The 17417-nt window shown below is 63.2% G+C and overlaps 2 protein-coding genes across 2 annotated transcripts; both read left to right on the top strand.

Moving 5' to 3' along the window:
• Positions 1-1728: 1728 nt before the first annotated feature.
• Positions 1729-6877, top strand: LOC129783242 (uncharacterized). The gene is made up of 9 exons (XM_055793180.1): positions 1729-1955; positions 2814-2937; positions 3233-3325; positions 3446-3550; positions 3775-3831; positions 3953-4345; positions 5237-5382; positions 6248-6357; positions 6451-6877. Exons 1-9 carry the CDS (start codon positions 1857-1859, stop codon positions 6875-6877), a joined length of 1554 nt encoding a protein of 517 aa, XP_055649155.1. The 5' UTR covers positions 1729-1856.
• A 1086-nt stretch (positions 6878-7963) lies between these two features.
• Positions 7964-17096, top strand: SYDE1 (synapse defective Rho GTPase homolog 1). Its single transcript, XM_055793179.1, is given in 9 exon segments — positions 7964-7981; positions 7983-8052; positions 9041-9697; positions 10317-11060; positions 11318-11532; positions 11619-11745; positions 11836-11993; positions 13734-13971; positions 14400-17096. Coding segments are annotated over 9 exon segments (2691 nt in total). The 3' UTR covers positions 14864-17096.
• Positions 17097-17417: the final 321 nt, after the last annotated feature.

Here is a 17417-nt window from a genome sequence, read left to right as displayed (position 1 = left end):
ACCCCCTTTTACCCCCCCAGAGGAGTCCGACTACCTCACGGAGTACGAGGATGAGGGGCCGGAGCCAGCGCGGGGCGAGGAAGACGCGTTTGCCCCTTCCGAGTGGGCCAGCACCAGCGCCTTGGAGGCTGTGAGTGACTGCAGCTGTGTAGACCCTCTAAAAGGGGGTGCCCTTGGGTTTGGGGAGGTCCCAAGGGTGCCTCAACCTCAGGCACGGGGGTATGTGGTCATGAAGACCCTCCAAAATGGGGTGCCCTTGGGTTTGGGGGTGCCCCAACCTCAGGCACAGGGGTATGTGGTCACAGAGACCCTCTAAAATGGGGTGTCCTTGGGTTTGGGGTGTCCCAAGGGTGCCCTGACCCCACAGGTGCTACATCCAGTGTCCCCAACGTGTCCCCTCTGTCCCCAGGAAGAGGAGAAGCCCCTGCGGCACCGCCCACGCCAAGCCCGGGACCCCTCGGCCCCCCACACCTGACCCCACCACCAAAGGAGCCCGAGTGCTGTCGCTACCTCCGCACCCCAGGACATCCCCCCACCGTGACCCCCATTTCCACAGCACTTTCCCCCTCGTCCTGGCTTGTCCCTGTCACTATCCCTGAGCCAGGGCAAGGCGGGGGGCTCCAGAGACCCCCATGTCCCACCCTCTTGCACTGTTGCACTGGCCCAAATCCCCCCTCCAAGGCCTGGGGAGGAGGGGATGTGACTGCTGTATATTTTCTTTTTTTTTTTTTTTTTTTTTCTAATTATTATTATTTAAAAGGAACCCAGCTGTATATTTTCTTTTTTTTTTTAAATTATTATTATTATGATTTAAATTTACCCAGCGGTGCTCTTCCTGTGGGGATCAAAGCGTTCAAGGCACAACGCGTCCGGCTCCGCGGTGCCACTGCACCTTCCTCGTCCTGGCATTGTGTCCCCAAGTTGTCACTGCTGGTGGCTGCCTGGTCCTGGCACACTGGCGTACGTTTGGCACTGCCAGCACCCCCTTTGTCTTGGCATTGTGTCCCCAAGTTGTCACTGCTGGTGGCTGCCTCAGCCTGGCACCACAGCATTGGTTTGGCACTGCCAGCACCTGCCTGGTCCTGGTGCTGTGTCCCTAAATCAGTGCCGGTGCCATCCGCCCAGTCCTGGTGTTTATTTTGTGTCCCCAACTTGGCGCTGCCAGTGGGTGCCTGGTCCTGGCACCGCGGCGTCGGTTTGGCACTGCCAGCACCCCCCTTGTCCTGGCATTGTGTCCCTAACTTGGCGCTGCCAGTGGGTGCCTGGTCCTGGCACCGCGGCATCGGTTTGGCGCTGCCTCTTTGTCCTGCCGTTGTGTCCCCAGATTGTCACTGCTGGTGGGTGCCACATCTTGGCACCGTGGCATCGATTTGGCGCTGCCAGCACCCTCCTCGTCCTGGCACTGTGGCCCCAACTTGGCGTTGCCAGCATCAGCTGTGGCCCAACACCGCGGCGTTGGTTCGGCACTGCCGGTGCCTGCCCTGTCCCGGCTGCCTGGTGGCAGTTTGGCACCGGTGGCATCTGCTGGGTGTTGGTGCAGTGGCCTCAAATCACCCCCATGGGTGTCCCCACAGGTGTCCTTGAGGTGCTGGCGCTGCCGGCACCGACTCTAGCTTGGCGCTGCAGCCCCCCATCCGTGTCCATTCCGTCCCAGTGCCCTGGCACAGTTTTGGCGCTGCTGGTGTCCTGGGTCCCACCTGTGGTGCAAGGAGAGAAGGGGGAGCAGCAGCACCCAAGGGTGACCCCAGGGTGGTGGGGGACCCCCGCCCTGGTACTGGGGACACCCCAGGGACACTGAGACACCGGTGATGAGTGCTGGGCCGTACTGGTGCCGGGGTCACCAGTGACAGGGCCTCATGGGCAAGTCCCTGGTGCCGTTCCCCATGCCAGACTGGTCACCCAGTAGCAGCTTTCCAGCTCCCCAGTCCCAGCCCAGTACACCCATCACCACACCAGTAAGTGGGCCTGCGTCCTCTCCTCCCAGGTACTGCCCGCCCCCCCCCTCCGGTACAGCCCCCTCCCGCACTGGCTCCCCCAGCTCCGCAGTACTGCGTGGCTCCCCTCACCAGCTTCACCCAGTACTTGCCCCCCGGTCCCAGCTTTCCCATTCCCGGTCTGCCCCGTTCCCGGTGTCCCCCTGCTCCTGGGGGGGGGGGGGAGGGGGGTTGCGCTCAGCCCCGCCCCTCGGCGGCTCCTCTCCCACCGTGACGGCGCCACCTGGCGGCTGCGGGACCCCCCGGGACACGCGTGGGGGGGTGGAGACACGCGTGGGGACAGGGCAGGTGTGGGGGTCCTGCCAGGCCAGGGACTGGTTGGGGGGACCCGTGGGGACACCTGGCACCACCACAGCTCGCTGTCACTGCGGTGGGACAGCCGGCACCACCACGGGAGCCACTGTGTGGGCCCAGTGGCGCTGGGTGCCTGGTGCCACCGGGTGCGGTGACGGGGAGCTGTGGCCAGGGCTGGTGGGTGCTGATAGCACCCGGCTCTTCCTGCGTGGCCAGAGCCAGCATGGGGCCCAGCACCCCCCTCAGCACCACCCGGCTCACCCATGGGTACTGGGGTGGGTGTGTGGCCACCCCGGGGTGGGCAGGTGCCAGGGCTGGGCTGGGCATGGGGACACCCGGTGACAGGGACATCGCGGTGTCTTTGCCAGCACGCAGTGGGGCCTGGCACTGGCAGTGCCAGCTCCCACCAAGCTTTGGGGTGCAGGGAGGGAACTGCTGGGTGCTCAGGGGCCCCTTTGAGGCCCACCCCCCGGAGTAAGGGTGCATCCGGGCCCCCCCGGCCCCGCCGTCACCCGCTTCCCACAGGCTTTATCAGTGGGAACACTCGCTTGGGGACAGCACTTTGGTGACACAGGGACGATGTACGGCAACCTCGAGTCCAGCCAAGCTGGCCAGGGGCAAGTGTCGGTGCTGGGGCCCGGCAGGGAAGGTAGGGAGCACCCTGGGGTGCTGGATGGGGTGGGGGTGAGCCCAGCAGTCCCCCGTCCCTTTTGGGGTCTCACAATGCTGGGGGGGCACCCCCTGGCTCTGTCCCCAGTGCCCAAGGGAGGATCCCAGGGTGGGTGGTGGCACCCTCGTCCCTGGTGCCCAATACCGGGTCCCCAGGGAAGTGGCACCGGGGGGAATCTCCCACCCTCATGCTCCAGGGAAGTGCCCAGGATTGATGGTGGCACTGGGAGGGGGGGGGCACCCCCACAAGTGCCATCAGTGCCCCCCCTCCCCAGCCTGCAGCACCCTGTGCCCCACAGAGGAGAACCTGTACGAGCCCCTGGACCCCACCAGCACCGTGCCAGGCCAGAAGCACGTGCCCGACCCAGGTACGCCGTGGGCGAGGGCAAGAGCATCGTCAGCAGGAAAAACCCACGCTGTGTTTAAAACCAGTGGCACCCAGCTCTGCCCAAACTGGGAGCCGGTCACCACTCACCCACCCTCCCCAGCGTCACGGTGCTGCTCCGGGAAGAAGCTGGTGCTGGTGGGTGCTGCGGTGCTGGGAGTCTCGGTGCTGATGAACATCCTCTTCCTCACCATCGGTTCGCAGCGCAGTGAGTAGCGGGGCTCTGCGGGGCTCAGGGGAGCACTGGGGTGGCGATGCTGGCACTACTGGGGGACAGAGGGAAGGTTAACGGGGTGCTGGGGGTCTCTGTGGGGGTCTCCGAGTGCTCAGCACCCTTCCACACCAGCCCTTCTCCCATCCCTGCCACGGCACCAGCTCCAGGACACCCTGTGCCTTGTGGTGACCCGCCTGTGTCCCCATGTCCCCCCGCAGTTACAGCCCTGACATCAGCGCTGGAGGCAGAGAAGGAGAAGCAGCTGTCCAACGTGGGTGTGTACCCCTCGCTGCCCCCCCCCCCCCCCCCCCCCCCCCGCTTTACCGCTGTGATCCCCAGGGACGTGTCCCCCAGCCCCCACGTGTCCCCCCTGGTTCACTGGGAACCTCTCCGCAGCCTCCCGCTCCTTCCTGCTGTACAACGAAGACCACCGCAAGTGCGTGGCGGCTAGTGGCCACCAGCTGATAGCGACAGCTTGCCAGCCCGAGGCGGCTGCACAACAGTTCCAGTGGCTACAAGGGGGCCAGCTACAGGGCTGGCAGAGCCAGCGTTGCGTTACGGCGACCCGTGGGCAAAACAGAGCCTTCGTGAGGCTGGAGCCATGCCGCGCTGACGGCCGGCTGCAGCGTTGGGAATGCCGCGACGGCGGGCTGTTGGCACTCGCCGGTTACAACCTCTACTTCAATTATGGCAACAACCAGGAGCAAGTGGTGATGCTCTACACTGGGAACCGCCAGTGGAGCCGCTGGGTGATCCACGGGAGCCAGGACAACGTCTGTTCCCGCTCCTGTCAGTGCCGGCACCTTTATCCCAAATATTTAGGGCTTTGCCTAACCCCTGCGCTGGCTGAAATCCAGGCCTAACCTGGCAGGGATGCAATTAAAGCTAAACTTAGACTGCAACAGGGTGTTAAACATAATCCAATCCTACATTTAGGGTGATTTAACCCAACCCTAACCGAGCCCAAACCCTAACGGGGGCATAATCCTGATGCAGACTTAACCCTAAATATATGCATAATCCTGATGCAGACAACCTAACCCTGAGGTCAAACCTCGATGGCATCTTAACCCAGCTCAAACCCTAAATAAATGTGATTTTATCTAACTCTAAGCTAGCCCAAACCCCAGCAGGGCCTTAATTTGTAGCCCTAAATACGTGGGATTTAAACTAACCCTAATCCAGCACAAACCCTGATAATCCTAACCTAGCCCTAACCCTAAATATATAGGATTTAAATTAATCCTAACGAAGCCCTACTCCCAGTGGGGTCCTAACGCTACCTCAGCCGTAGCCCTAAATATCTAGGACTGAAGATAATCCTAATTTAGCCCAAAATTCAGCGTGGGCCTAACCCCAACCCAGCTGCAACCCTAAACATATAGGATTAAAGCCAAACACAAACCCCAGTGGGACCCTAATCCGGCAAGAATCCTAAATAAATAAGATAAATACAAATTTAAACCTATAAATATAGAGGATTTAACCTAATTCTGATTCAGTTTAACCCAGTCCTAACCCCAAATATACAGGATTTAACCCAAACCCCAGCAGGGCTCTAACCGTAACCCAGCTGTAACACTAACCCCAGGGGAGATGCTCTCTGCACCAACGTTATGGGGGTCTCGCAGCCCCAGCTAGGGGGTAACCCCTCTTTTTCTGGGTGTTCCCCCTCCCCAGGCTGTCCCCCTTGCTCCAAAGGCTGGACCTACTTCAGGAACTCCTGCTATTTCTACTCCAAGACGCCAAGTTCCTGGGAGAACGCCCAGCGGTTCTGCTCGGTCCTGGGCACGCAGCTCCTGGAGGTGGATGGTGCTGAGGAGAAGGTGAGCAGGGATGGATCCAGGTATCCGGGAAGGGGGATGGGGAGGGGGAACACTGGGGGGCCTGAGATGGGCTTTGAGGGGAGGGGGAGCGGCTGGAAGCCTCGTGTGAACCCTGTCCTGAACCCTAGGCCAGGTCTGGGGTCGCCCCACACACCATTTTGGCCCATGGGTGGGTGCTGCTGAGCCCTCACCCAAAGCTTTACCCAAATTCTGTCCTTTTAACCCCGAATTTCCACTCTAGTGCCTAATATTGCTACGATTCACCCAACCCTATTCCCAACGGAGCTGTAACCCTAATACTGAAACAAATCCAGCTCAAACTTATCCCTAACCCCATCCCGAGCCCTAAAATCCTGATCCTAAGCCTGATCTGAACCTTCCAGAACCCTGACCCTAACGGTAACCCCGACGTTAACCCTAATGCTAATCCGATTCTCCGTAATTTTAATACTAGCCCTACCCTAAACTTAATTTTACGTCTATTTATAGGACTTGACCTACCCCTAAGCTAGCCCAGACCCCCAACAGGGCTCTAACTTTAACTCTAACCCTCATTTTTTATTACTGTGACCCCCAACCCACAGATAACCCAACCTTAACCCCAGACAGGCCCTCCCCCTGCCACCCCCACCCCCAAATCTCCTCTGAACTGTTCTCCAACCCCCAAAACCCGCAAACTCCCCCTGTAACCCCCCCACTCCAGGGCAGAGCTTGTGTCAGCAGTGGGGAGGCGTGGGGTATTGAGGGGGGGGTATAGCATCGGGTCCTACCTGCCACCAGGACCTGCTGTCCCCTACGGTCCCCGGGGGTGGGCAGGGGGTCGTGGGGGGGCTCTGCAATGGGGTAATGCTGCCTTTGCCCCCAGGATCACATCCAGACGATGCTGAAAAGCTCCTCCTGGCTCGGCATCAGGGATGAGGAGGTCGAGGGTACCTGGAAGCGAGCGAACGGGACTATCCTACCCTGGGAAAGCAGGTACAGCCCTGTGGGTGCTGGGGACAAGGGGCTGGGGGCCTGGGGATGCGGGGGGGACCCCCCTAAATGTCCTGATCCCCCTCCTCGTTGCAGCTGGTGGCACAGGAACGAGCCCAACGGTGGCCACCAGGAGAACTGTGCGGCGGTGAGGGAGGACGGCCAGTGGTATGACTACCCCTGCACCAGCCAGCTCCCCTGGTCTGCGAGGGACACCCCTGAGCACGCAAGGACACCCCAAGAGAACCCCACAGCACCCCCCACCCTTCGGGGGTCTTCCCCAGCCCCTCTCCGTTTGCCACATCCCACCTGCAGCACTCCAGGATGCAGCTCCGACCTCCAGCACATCCATTTGGGGTCCATGGATGGATCTCCAGGGAAAATTCGGGGTACGGGGCGGAGTGGGGGTTCCCTGCAGGGCAATAAACGCATGTGCAGAGTGAGGCGTTGCTCCAGCAATGTGGCGGGGGGCTGCGTGGGGTGGGGGACCCCTGATGGTGTGGGCCGGATGGGTGCAGTGTGACTCTTGGTTTAGGGGTCCTTCAGCAGAGCAGTGGTGGTTTGGGGGATGATGCCACATGCAGGATGCCGGGGGAGAGGCATGGACCCCCCGGCTCCCCACAATCCTCCATCATCCCTTCAATCACCCTTCAGGCTCCCTAAATGCCCCCCAGACCCCCAAGTACTCCCCAGGCTCCCCCAGATACAATGCAGGGCTCCCCAAAATGACCCTGAGATCTCCTTTAATACTTCCCTGACCCCCCCCTATATACCCCCCCAGCCCGTCAATACCCCCCCAGACCCCCTTACATACCTCCCAGCCCCCGATACCCCTCAGATCTCCCTCAATACCCCCCCATCCCCCTTATATACCCCCCAGCCCCCCAATCCCCCCCCAGATATCCCTCAATCCCCCTCAGGCCCCCTTATATACTCCCCCAGACACCCAATCCCCCCCAGACCCCCTTATATAGCTCCCAGCCCCCCAATCCCCCCCAGACCCCCTTATATACGCCCCCAACCCCCAATACCCCCTCAGACCTCCCTACATATCTCCCAGCCCCCCAATCCCCCTCAGATCTCCCTCGATCCCCCTCAGATCTCCCCCCATACCCCTCAGACCCCCTTATATACCCCCCAGCCCCCCAATCCCCCTCAGATCTCCCCCCATACCCCTCAGACCCCCACTCCCCCTCAGATCTCCCTCAATCCCCCTCAGACCCCCTTACATACCCCCCAGACCCCTCAGGTCCCCCCCTCACCCTGGGCCGCAGGCCCGGGGCAGGCACCTCCCGGAGGTCCCCCTCAGTTCCCGGGGGGGAAGGCTGGGGGAGGGTCCGGCTGGGGGAGGGTCCTCCCGGTCCCGGGGGGTCGTTCCCGGTGGTGGGTGCCGCGGTTCCGGACTACAGCTCCCGGCAGCGCCGCCGGCGGCATCCCAGGAATTCGCGCCGCGGGATGGCGGCGCCGCCGCTCCAGGCCCCGCCGCGCTGAGGGGACGGGGCAGCCCGGGGGGTGTGTGGGGGGTGGGCGCCGGGCCGGGGGCGGGCGGGCCGGGCCGGGGGGCGCTGCCCAGCGGGGTGAGGAGCCCCCCGGAGAGGGGTGAGGGGCTATGGCGGAGCCGCTGCTCGCGCCGGACCTTCTCCCGCCTGAGGGGCCGCGACCGCCCGCGCGGGAAGAAGCCGGAGGGGAAGGACGGAGGTACGGACCCCCGAGGGGGGACCCCCAGGGGTCCCTCACGCACCCCCCATCAGGGTCCCTTAGGCACCCCCCCCCCGAGGAGGGGACCCCCATCCCCCCGGAGTGCCTCACCTCCCCCCCTCTAGGAGGGGACCCCCCCCAGGGTCCCTTATGCACCCCCCACCCCGAGGAGGGGACCCCCCCATTGCCCCGGGGTCCCTTGTGCTCGCCCCCCCCCGAGGAAGGGGACCCCCACAAGGAAGGACACCCCCCCCATCACCCCCCACCCCGAGGGGGGGACCCCCCCATTGCCCTGGGGTCCCTTATGCACCCCCTCAGGAAGGGGCCCCCCAAGGAGGCCCCCACCGCCGAGGAAGGACCCCCATCACCTGGGGTCCCTTATGCCCCCCCCGCGAAGGGAAGGGCCCCCCCTTTGTCCCCAGGGCCCCTCCTGCCCCCCCAAGGAAGGGACCCCCCATAACCCCAGCCCTACAGGAATGTGTGTGTGTTGTGTCCCAGGTCCCTGCTGCCCCCACCCCACTTATCTGGGGGTCTCAGGCTGCTGTGGAGCTGGGGGGGGGCTCCATGGGGTGCCTGGGGTGGGGGGCACCCTGCTGTGGCTGCAGGGGGATGGGGTGCTTGGGGTAGAGGGGTGCAGGGGAGGCTGGAGGGATACAGACAACTGGGGGGGGGCACAAATGAATTGGGGGGTGCAGGAAATTGGGGTGCAGTGCTGGGGGGGACCCAGCTGTGCGTGTGAGCCGGGGGGTGCAGGGGGACAGGACCCTGCCCCCATTGGGGTGCAGCCCTGTCCCTGTCGGGGTGCAGAGGGGTCCAGCTTTGCCCCCCCCCCCCCCCCCCCCCAAAAAAAAAAAAAAAAAAAATCCCACGGTCGTAGATCCGGCCGGGAGTAAACAACTGGAAATCCGGAAATCCCGCTTGGCAAGGGGCTGTGGGGTGGGGGGTGCTCGGTGGGGTGCTCAGGGTGGGGGTGGGGGGTGTGAGGGAGGGGTCCTCATGCCCCAGTGGGGTCTCCACTGGTGTTTTGGGGACCCCCACGCTCAGCCCGGCTCTTTCCCACAGAGACCCCCCCTGCCGAGCCCCGATTCTTCGGTGGAGCCTGAGGTGGCCACGGTGGAGCTGGTGACACCGCGCAGGCAGAATTGGGCCCGTTTCTCCTGTGGGGGCCGCGACGAGAGGCGGCCGCTGCCTCCCAGAGCCCCCGTGGATCCGGCAAACACCAGCGAGCCAGACCCCAGCCCCGGCAGCAGCCCCCAGCCCCCCGGCACCGGCAGCAGCCCCCGGCCTGACGCGGAGCAGCGGGGTGAGGATGCCGTGGAGCTGGCAGAGGAAGCGGAGGCGGTGAACAGCTCCGGAGAGCTGGGTGGTCCTGGTAAGACCCCCGGGCACGGCGCCTACCTGCAGAGCTTGGAGCGGAGCAGCCGGCACTGGGTGCTGTCATCGGGGAAGGGACCGGGACCAGGGCAGGATGAGCCTGGTGGCAGTGCTGAGGCCGATGCTGGTGCTGCCGGCAGTGAGGGGGAGATCTGGTACAACCCCATCCCCGAGGATGAGGACCCCCAGGCTGGAAGCTCCTGGAAGTCGTGGGGCGGAGGGAGCCGCGACGCTGATGGGGGTCGCAGTGGGGAGTCACCCCCCAGGACAGGTAGGAGAGACACCCCCCCCCCCCCCGGGGTGCTGTGGACCCCTCTGTGGCATGGCCCTGGTGCTGCCCACCCAGCCGGGAGCCGGCAGCCCCCAGGCTTGTGGTGAGGGGTGGGACATAGCTACGGGGCGGGGGGAGGGGGGGTCCCCCACGGCCCTTGTCCTCCTGTCACCCCCCACCCCGGAGGGTGTCCCCTGGCCACCGTGGTCCTGGCATCTGCACCCTCTCTTTGTCCTTTCTCCATCCCCTCTGAGGCTTCCTGGTCCCCAAATAGTCCCTGTCCCCATGGTCCCTGTCCCCCAGAGGAGGGCATCGGACCAGGCCAGTGGTCCCTGTCCCTTCCCAGTCTCCCCAGTGTCCTTTGAACCTCACAGTCCCTGTCCCCAAGGATGTGTCCCAGACCCTGCGGTCCCCATCCTTCCCCCAGGACCCCGTGGTCCCTCTCTCCATCCCCCAGACCCTGCAGTCCCCCTCCCCTCTCCCTTCCTGCAGGACCCCACCACCCTCACCCCATCCCACAGGACCCTCTCTCTGCCCCACAGCAGTTTCCAGGGAGCAGCCCTGTCCCCCCCCAGGCTTCCCAGCACCCCCACAGAACCCCCTCACTCCTTTTTTCCAGGGAAGATGCCGATCCCATGCGTCACCTCAGGGCCGGGGCCAACCATCCCCTCACCCCCCGCCAGCCCCAAGAAGGGGCGTTCGCTCAGCAAAGTCAAGTCTCCCGGTACCGTCCGGCGCCTCTCCATGAAGATGAAGAAACTTCCAGAGCTCCGGAGGAAGCTGAGCCTCCGCAGCCCCCGTCCCCGCGGCCAGGAGGGTGGCACCTCACCCTGCGAATCCCGCAAGGAATCCAGCAACGTTATCAGCCGCTACCACCTGGACAGCAGCGTGGCTTCGCGGCCGGGGCTACCACGAGCCAAAGTGGCCGGTAAAGGTGGCTACTTGAGCGATGGTGACTCCCCGGAACTGCCGGCTAAAGCCGGGGCACGTGCCGAAACGGAGGATGGGGCCAACGGGCTGGATGTGGGCGCTTTCCACCCCTACAGCTGCGGGGAGCCACCACCACGGTGCGGGCAGCACATCTCGGGGCTGGTGAGCGTCCACCTCCACGGCGTGCAGGACCTGAAGCCGCCACGGACCGAAAGCCGGGAGGTTTTTTGCGTCTTGCAAGTGGATGCGGCCAACCGGGCTCGCACAGCTTTGCTGCCCTGCAAGACGGCATTCCTTGGCCTCAACCACACCTTCAACCTGGAGCTGGAGGGTGCTCAGCACCTCAAGGTGATCATCTTCTCCTGGGATCCCACCTCCTGCCGCAACCGTCTCTGCTGCCACGGCACGGTGGTCCTGCCCCACATCTTCAGAGGTACCAAGCCCCAGGGGTTGGTTTGGGTGATTTTGGTGATTTGGCACCTTGATGGCACCCTTGGGCTCTGCAGGTTACCCAGCTCAGGTCCTGCCCCACATCTTCAGGGGTACCAGGCTGGGGGGTGGGCTTGGTTTGGGTGATTTTGGTGCTTTGGCACCCTGCCCCACATCTTCAGGGGTACCAAGCTGGGGGGTGGGCTTGGTTTGGGTGATTTTGGTGATTTGGCACCTTGATGGCACCCTTGGGCTCCGCAGGTTGCCGGGCTCAGCAGCTGGCGGTGCGGTTGCAACCTCGTGGTGTCCTCTACTCCAAATTCACCTTGGTGGAGCAATGGGATAATCCTGGCGAGCGGGAGCCCCGTGTCTTCGGCGTGGAGCTGGGCCAGCTGGTGGAGAGGGAGAAGTCACCCACCAAGGTGCCCCTGCTCATCCAGAAATGCGTGGCCGAGATAGAGAAACGCGGCCTGAAGGTGAGCGGGGACTCAGGGTGACGGGTGTAGGGGGGATGGGGGGGGTGAACCCCCCCAAACTGCGGTGACGGGGTCCCCGTTGGCAGGTGGTGGGGTTGTACCGGCTCTGCGGCTCGGCCGCCGTCAAGAAAGAGCTTCGCGACGCCTTCGAGCAGGACAGCGCGGCCGTGACGCTCTCGGAACAGCTCTACCCCGACATCAATGTCATCACCGGTGGGTGCTGACCCCCTGGGGTGCCCTGCGGGTCCCCACGCGCACCGTGGGACCGCGCTGATGGCCCCACGCCGTCCTGTTCGCCCGCAGGGATCCTCAAGGATTACCTGCGGGAGCTGCCCACGCCGCTCATCACCCCCACGCTCTACCACATCGTGCTGGAGGCCATGGCCAAGCGGGCGCCCCGGAGCCCCCCGGCCGAGCGGGAGGCCATCACCCTGCTCGACTGCCTGCCTGACGTGGAGAAGGTGGGTGCCCAGTGCCCAAAATGGGATGCCCAGCACCCAAAAGAGGGTGCCCAGTGCCCCAAAGGGGGTGCCCAGCGCCAAAAACTGCATGCCCAGCACCAAAAAGGGGGGTGCCCAGCACCAAAAAGGGGGTGCCCAGTGCCCCAAAGGGGGTGCCCAGTGGCAAAAACCAGGTGCCCAGCACCAAAAAGGGGGTGCCCAGTGCCAAAAGGGAGTGCCCAGCACCCAAAATGGGTGCCCAGTACCCAAAATGGGATGCCCAGCACCAAAAAGGGGGTGCCCAGTGCCAAAAGGGAGTGCCCAGCACCCAAAATGGGTGCCCAGTACCCAAAATGGGATGCCCAGCACCAAAAAGGGGGTGCCCAGTGCCAAAAGGGGGTGCCCAGTACCCAAAATGGGATGCCCAGCGCCAAAAAGGGGGTGCCCAGTGCCAAAAGGGGGTGCCCAGTGCCCAAAATGGATGCCCAGTGCCCAAAATGGGATGCCCAGCGCCAAAAGGGGGGTGCCCAGCGCCAAAAGGGGGGTGCCCAGCGCCAAAAGGGGGTGCCCAGTGCCCAAAATGGGATGCCCAGCGCCAAAAGGGGGGTGCCCAGCGCCAAAAGGGGGGTGCCCAGCACCAAAAGGGGGTGCCCAGTGCCCAAAATGGGATGCCCAGTGCCCAAAAGGGGGTGCCCAGCGCCAAAAGGGGGTGCCCAGTGCCCCAAAGAGGGTGCCCAGGGCCAGAAGCGGGTGCCCAGCACCAAAAAGGGCGTGCCCAGTGCCAAAAATGTGGTACCCAGTGCCAGAAGATGGTGCCCAGTGCCCAAAAGGGGGTGCCCAGTGCCAAAAGGGGGTGCCCCGGCGCCAAAAGGGGGTGCCCAGCACCAAAAATGGGGTGGCCAGCGCTAAAAAGGGGGTGCCCAGCACCAAAAAGGGGGTGCCCAGTGTCAAAAATGGGGTGCCCAGTACCAAAATGGGGGGACCAGCACCAAAAAGGGGGTGCCCAGTAGCAAGGGATTAATGGGGGGTCCAGTTGCCCCTCAGCCCTGGGGTCTCCCCCACCCCAAGTCGCCCCTGCAGACCTTGTTTAGCGCTGGGGCATGTCCCCCTGTCACCTCCCCCCACCCAACCCCCCCGGAGCATTTTTTGGGGGGGGGGGGGGGGGGGGGGGCGGGGGGGGGTGTCTCCACATCCCCCCAGTATCCAGGGATTTCCACCTCCGCGTTCCCTGCGTGGCTCAATCCCGGTGGCACCATGGCCCATCTGCCACCACATCCCCCTTGGCTCTTGGGAGGGTGTGGGACACCCAGGTGGCATCAGAGGACGAGGTGACATCAGGGGACGAGGTGGCATCAGCAGGGACGTCCCCTGATGCCACCTCGTCCTCTGATGCCACCTTTGTCCCCTTCAGGCCACGTTGACGTGGCTCCTGGACCACCTGAGCCTGGTGGCCTCTTTCCAGCCACATCCCCTGGGCTCTTTGGGGAGGGTGTGGGACACCCAGGTGGCATCAGAGGACGAGGTGACATCAGGGGACGAGGTGGCATCAGCAGGGACGTCCCCTGATGCCACCTCGTCCTCTGATGCCACCTTGTCCCCTTCAGGCCACGTTGACGTGGCTCCTGGACCACCTGAGCCTGGTGGCCTCTTTCCAGCCACATCCCCTGGGCTCTTTGGGGAGGGTGTGGGACACCCAGGTGGCATCAGAGGACGAGGTGACATTAGAGGATGTCCCTGCTGATGCCACCTTGTCCCCTTCAGGCCACGTTGACACGGCTCCTGGACCACCTGAGCTTGGTGGCCTCTTTCCACGATTTCAACCGCATGAACGCGCAGAACATTGCCGTCTGCTTCGGGCCTGTCCTGCTCACCCAGAACCAGGAGCTCCGGCATCCCGGCACCGGCACCCGCGGCTACGGCCACAGTGAGGACATCGCCAGCGCCGTGGACTTCAAGAGACACATCGAGGTGCTGCACTACCTGCTGCAGGCCTGGCCGGGTGAGCAGGGGTGGGGGGACACCTGCACCCCTCCACTTTGGGGGTGCTCTTTGCACAGCCACCAGCGGTGGGGGCAGCGGCGGTGCTGCTGTGACCCCCCTACCCCCATTCCCAGGGGCTGTACTGAGACCCCCCCCCACATCTCCAGTGAAGGGTCTGGGGTCCCTCCTGCTTCTCTGGTGGGTGCTCTGTGGGTCACAGCCCCACACATCTGCCCCGTGCCCCCCACCCAGGGGCTCCCCCCATCTCCAGCAAAGGGTCTGGGGTCCCCCAATTTGTCCAGCAGCTGGTCCATGCCCCGCCCCCCCCACATCCAGGGGCTTCCTGGGGGTCCCCCTGTTTCGTGCTGGGCTGCCCCCCCCATTCCCAGCAAAAAGACTGCCCCCCCCCTCCATTTTCCCAACCCACCACCGCCACCAAACCCCCAGTGACACCCCCCCCGTCTTCCCTGCTCTCCCCGCAGCCCCCCGCCCAGCTCCAGCCCCCCAGGTTTGGGAGCGGGCACAGCCCAGTTGCCCCCAGCACCAGCGAGGGCCCCCCGCTGCGGCTGGACCTGCTGGGGGGTGCCGTGGTGGCCCGTCACCGCCCCCGGGGGCCAGAGAGCCCCCCCAGCAACCGTTACGCCGGCGACTGGAGCATCTGTGACCACCAGCTCCTGCTGGTACCCGGCGTGGCCGCCGACGGTGACGAGGAGGAGGTGGCAGCGGGTGACGGTGATGGTGGGGTGGCGGCGCGGCGGCCACCGCCCCAGCGGACCCTCTTGGTGACAGATTTCACCCTGGGCGAGGAGCCCGAGGCGCCCTTCGGCCCCTGCCTCAGCCTCAAGGACTTCGATGCGCTCATCCTCGACCTGGAGCGGGAGCTCGCCAAGCAGATCAACGTCTGCCTGTGAGGCCGGCTGCAGCGCCCGCGCCGGGGCCAGCACCAGTGGCAGGGCCAGCGCTGGTAACGATGCCAGCGCCGACGTCAGTGGCAATGCCGATACTGGTGACAGTGCCAATACCGTCACCAGTAACAATCCCAGCACTGGTAACGATGCCAGCAGCAACGTCGGTGGCAATGCCAATACTGGTGAGTCCCGATACCACCACCAGTAACGACGCCAGCAGTGACATTGGTGGCAATGCGGATACTGGTGACAGTGCCAATACCGCCACCAGTAAAGATGCCAGCACTGGTAACGATGCCAGCAGCGATGTTGGTGGCAATGCCAATACCAGTGACGATGCCGCCACCAGTAATGATGCCAGCACTGGTGCCGATACCAGCAGTGATGTCGGTGTCAATGCCAATACTGGTGACAATGCCGACACTGGTCCCAATACCAGTGATGATGTCAGTGACTATGCCAGTACCGGTGCCAATGCTGATACTGGTGCTGATGCCAGCACTGGTGCCAATACCGGCAGTGATGTCGGTGGCAATGCCAATATCGGTGACGATGCTGATACGAGTGACGAAGACAGTTAACGATGCCAGCACTGACTGGTGCTGATACCAGTGATGTCGGTGCCAATGTTGATACCAGTGCCAATGCCGACACTAGTAACGATGCCAGCACTGGTGCCAATACCAGCGGTGATGTCGGTGTCAATGCCAATACTGGTGACAATGCTGATACCAGTGACAATGCCGACACTGGTGATAATGCCAGCACTGGTGCCGATACCAGCGGTGATGTCGGTGTCAATGCCAATACTGGTGACAATGCTGATACCAGTGACAATGCCGACACTGGTGATAATGCCAGCACTGGTGCCGATACCAGTGGTGATGTCGGTGTCAATGCCAATACTGGTGACAATGCTGATACCAGTGACAATGCCGACACTGGTGATAATGCCAGCACTGGTGCCGATACCAGCAGTGATGTCGGTGTCAATGCCAATACTGGTGACAATGCTGATACCAGTGACAATGCCGACACTGGTGATAATGCCAGCACTGGTGCCGATACCAGCGGTGATGTCGGTGTCAATGCCAATACTGGTGACAATGCTGATACCAGTGACAATGCCGACACTGGTGATAATGCCACCACTGTGCCAATACCAGTGGTGATGTCGGTGACAATGCCAATACCAGTGCCAATGCCAACAGTGGCGCTGATGCCAATACTGGTGCTGATGCCGACACTGGTAACAATGCCAGCACTGATGATGATGGTGCCAATACCAGTGCCAATGCTGATACTGGTGCCAATGCCGATACCGGTGCCAATGCCAGCACTGGTAACAATGCCAGCACTGGTGCCAATACCAGTGATGATGTCGGTGACAATGTCGATACCAGCACCGATGCTGACACCGGTTACGATACCAACATCGGTGACTGTGCCAACGCCGGTGACAGTGCAGACACCGGTGACGATGCCAGCACTGGTGCCAATACCAGTGATGATGTCAGTGCCCATGCCAACACTAGTGACGATGCCAATACCGGTGACGATGCTGACACTGGTGACGATGCCGCCACCAGTGCTGGAGCGACCAAAACGCAGCACTTGCCTCCAGTTGCCCTCAATTTGCACAGCGCCGAGCAGGATAGACCCCGCTGGCACAAGCGACGCTGCCGCCGGCGAGGTGGAGCCCCCCAGAACAGCCCCAGCTCTGGTCTCTGCCCCCTGCCCCGGTGGTTTTGGAGAGGGGGCAGGAGGGGTGGGGGGCAGAGGAGGGGCATGGGGCTCGCTGCCCCTTGCTCGGCTTTTTTTCTATATTTTATATGGCCAAATTTTGCCCTCAAGTGCCTGTTTGCCCCCTTGTCCTTTCCTCGGTTGACCCCCAAATTGCCCCCACCCCCCCCATTATTAGGAAATATTGACAAGGGTCCCTGACCTCCATCACTCACGCTGCCCCCAACCCCCCTCCCCACCACGTGTGCACCCCAACGAGGGTGACGGGGCTCCCTCCTGCCACCCGCACCCAGCCTGGGTGGCAGTGGACCCCCCCCCCCCCCCCGCCAAGGGCGGGGCTGCCGGTACGGGAGCGCCGAGCTTTATTTATTACTCCAGCTTCGTGTGGATGGATGGCGGGTGCCATCACTGCAGCCTGCACCCAAACCCCCTTTTTACCCCCAAAATAAACCCACTGCCAGTGTTACAGCTGGGGGGGGGGGGGGGGGCAAAATACGTATCCCCCCCCACAACCCAGCCTTGCTCAGTATTAGCCTTAAAGGAACCAGCTGAATGTGAAACCACCAGTGTTAAAGCACCCAGGCAGGGGGGGCAGGTGGGCTGGGGGGGGACAGAGCTGTGTCCCCCCCCTCCCAGGTGGCCTGACACCCTCCTGCCTTGCCCTGCCACTGCTTTGTCACCATCACCAGCAATAAATGACACAAGCTGCACAGAGCTGGCGTGACGTTGTCTCGACGGGTGGGGGTGTGTGTGTGTGTGACAGTCCCCGTAATGTCACTTGGGGGGTCCCCAGGGTGGTGGCACCTAAACGGAT

The sequence above is a fragment of the Falco peregrinus genome (genome assembly GCF_023634155.1).
Source record: "Falco peregrinus isolate bFalPer1 chromosome 12 unlocalized genomic scaffold, bFalPer1.pri SUPER_12_unloc_1, whole genome shotgun sequence".
In the NCBI taxonomy this organism is placed as follows: Eukaryota; Metazoa; Chordata; class Aves; order Falconiformes; family Falconidae; genus Falco; species Falco peregrinus.
The sequence above is the reverse complement of the archived record's forward strand: the minus strand, read 5'-3'. Positions and strand labels throughout refer to the sequence as shown.

Excerpts from the sequence above, each read along its gene's own strand:
- LOC129783242 (XM_055793180.1), top strand. The coding sequence starts at position 1,857 with ATGGGCAAGTCCCTGGTGCCGTTCCCCATGCCAGACTGGTCACCCAGT. Across the intron at positions 2,938-3,232 it reads GCTGGGGCCCGGCAGGGAAG|CCTGCAGCACCCTGTGCCCC; the intron begins GTAGGGAGCACC and ends CCCCCTCCCCAG. Across the intron at positions 3,326-3,445 it reads GAAGCACGTGCCCGACCCAG|CGTCACGGTGCTGCTCCGGG; the intron begins GTACGCCGTGGG and ends CACCCTCCCCAG.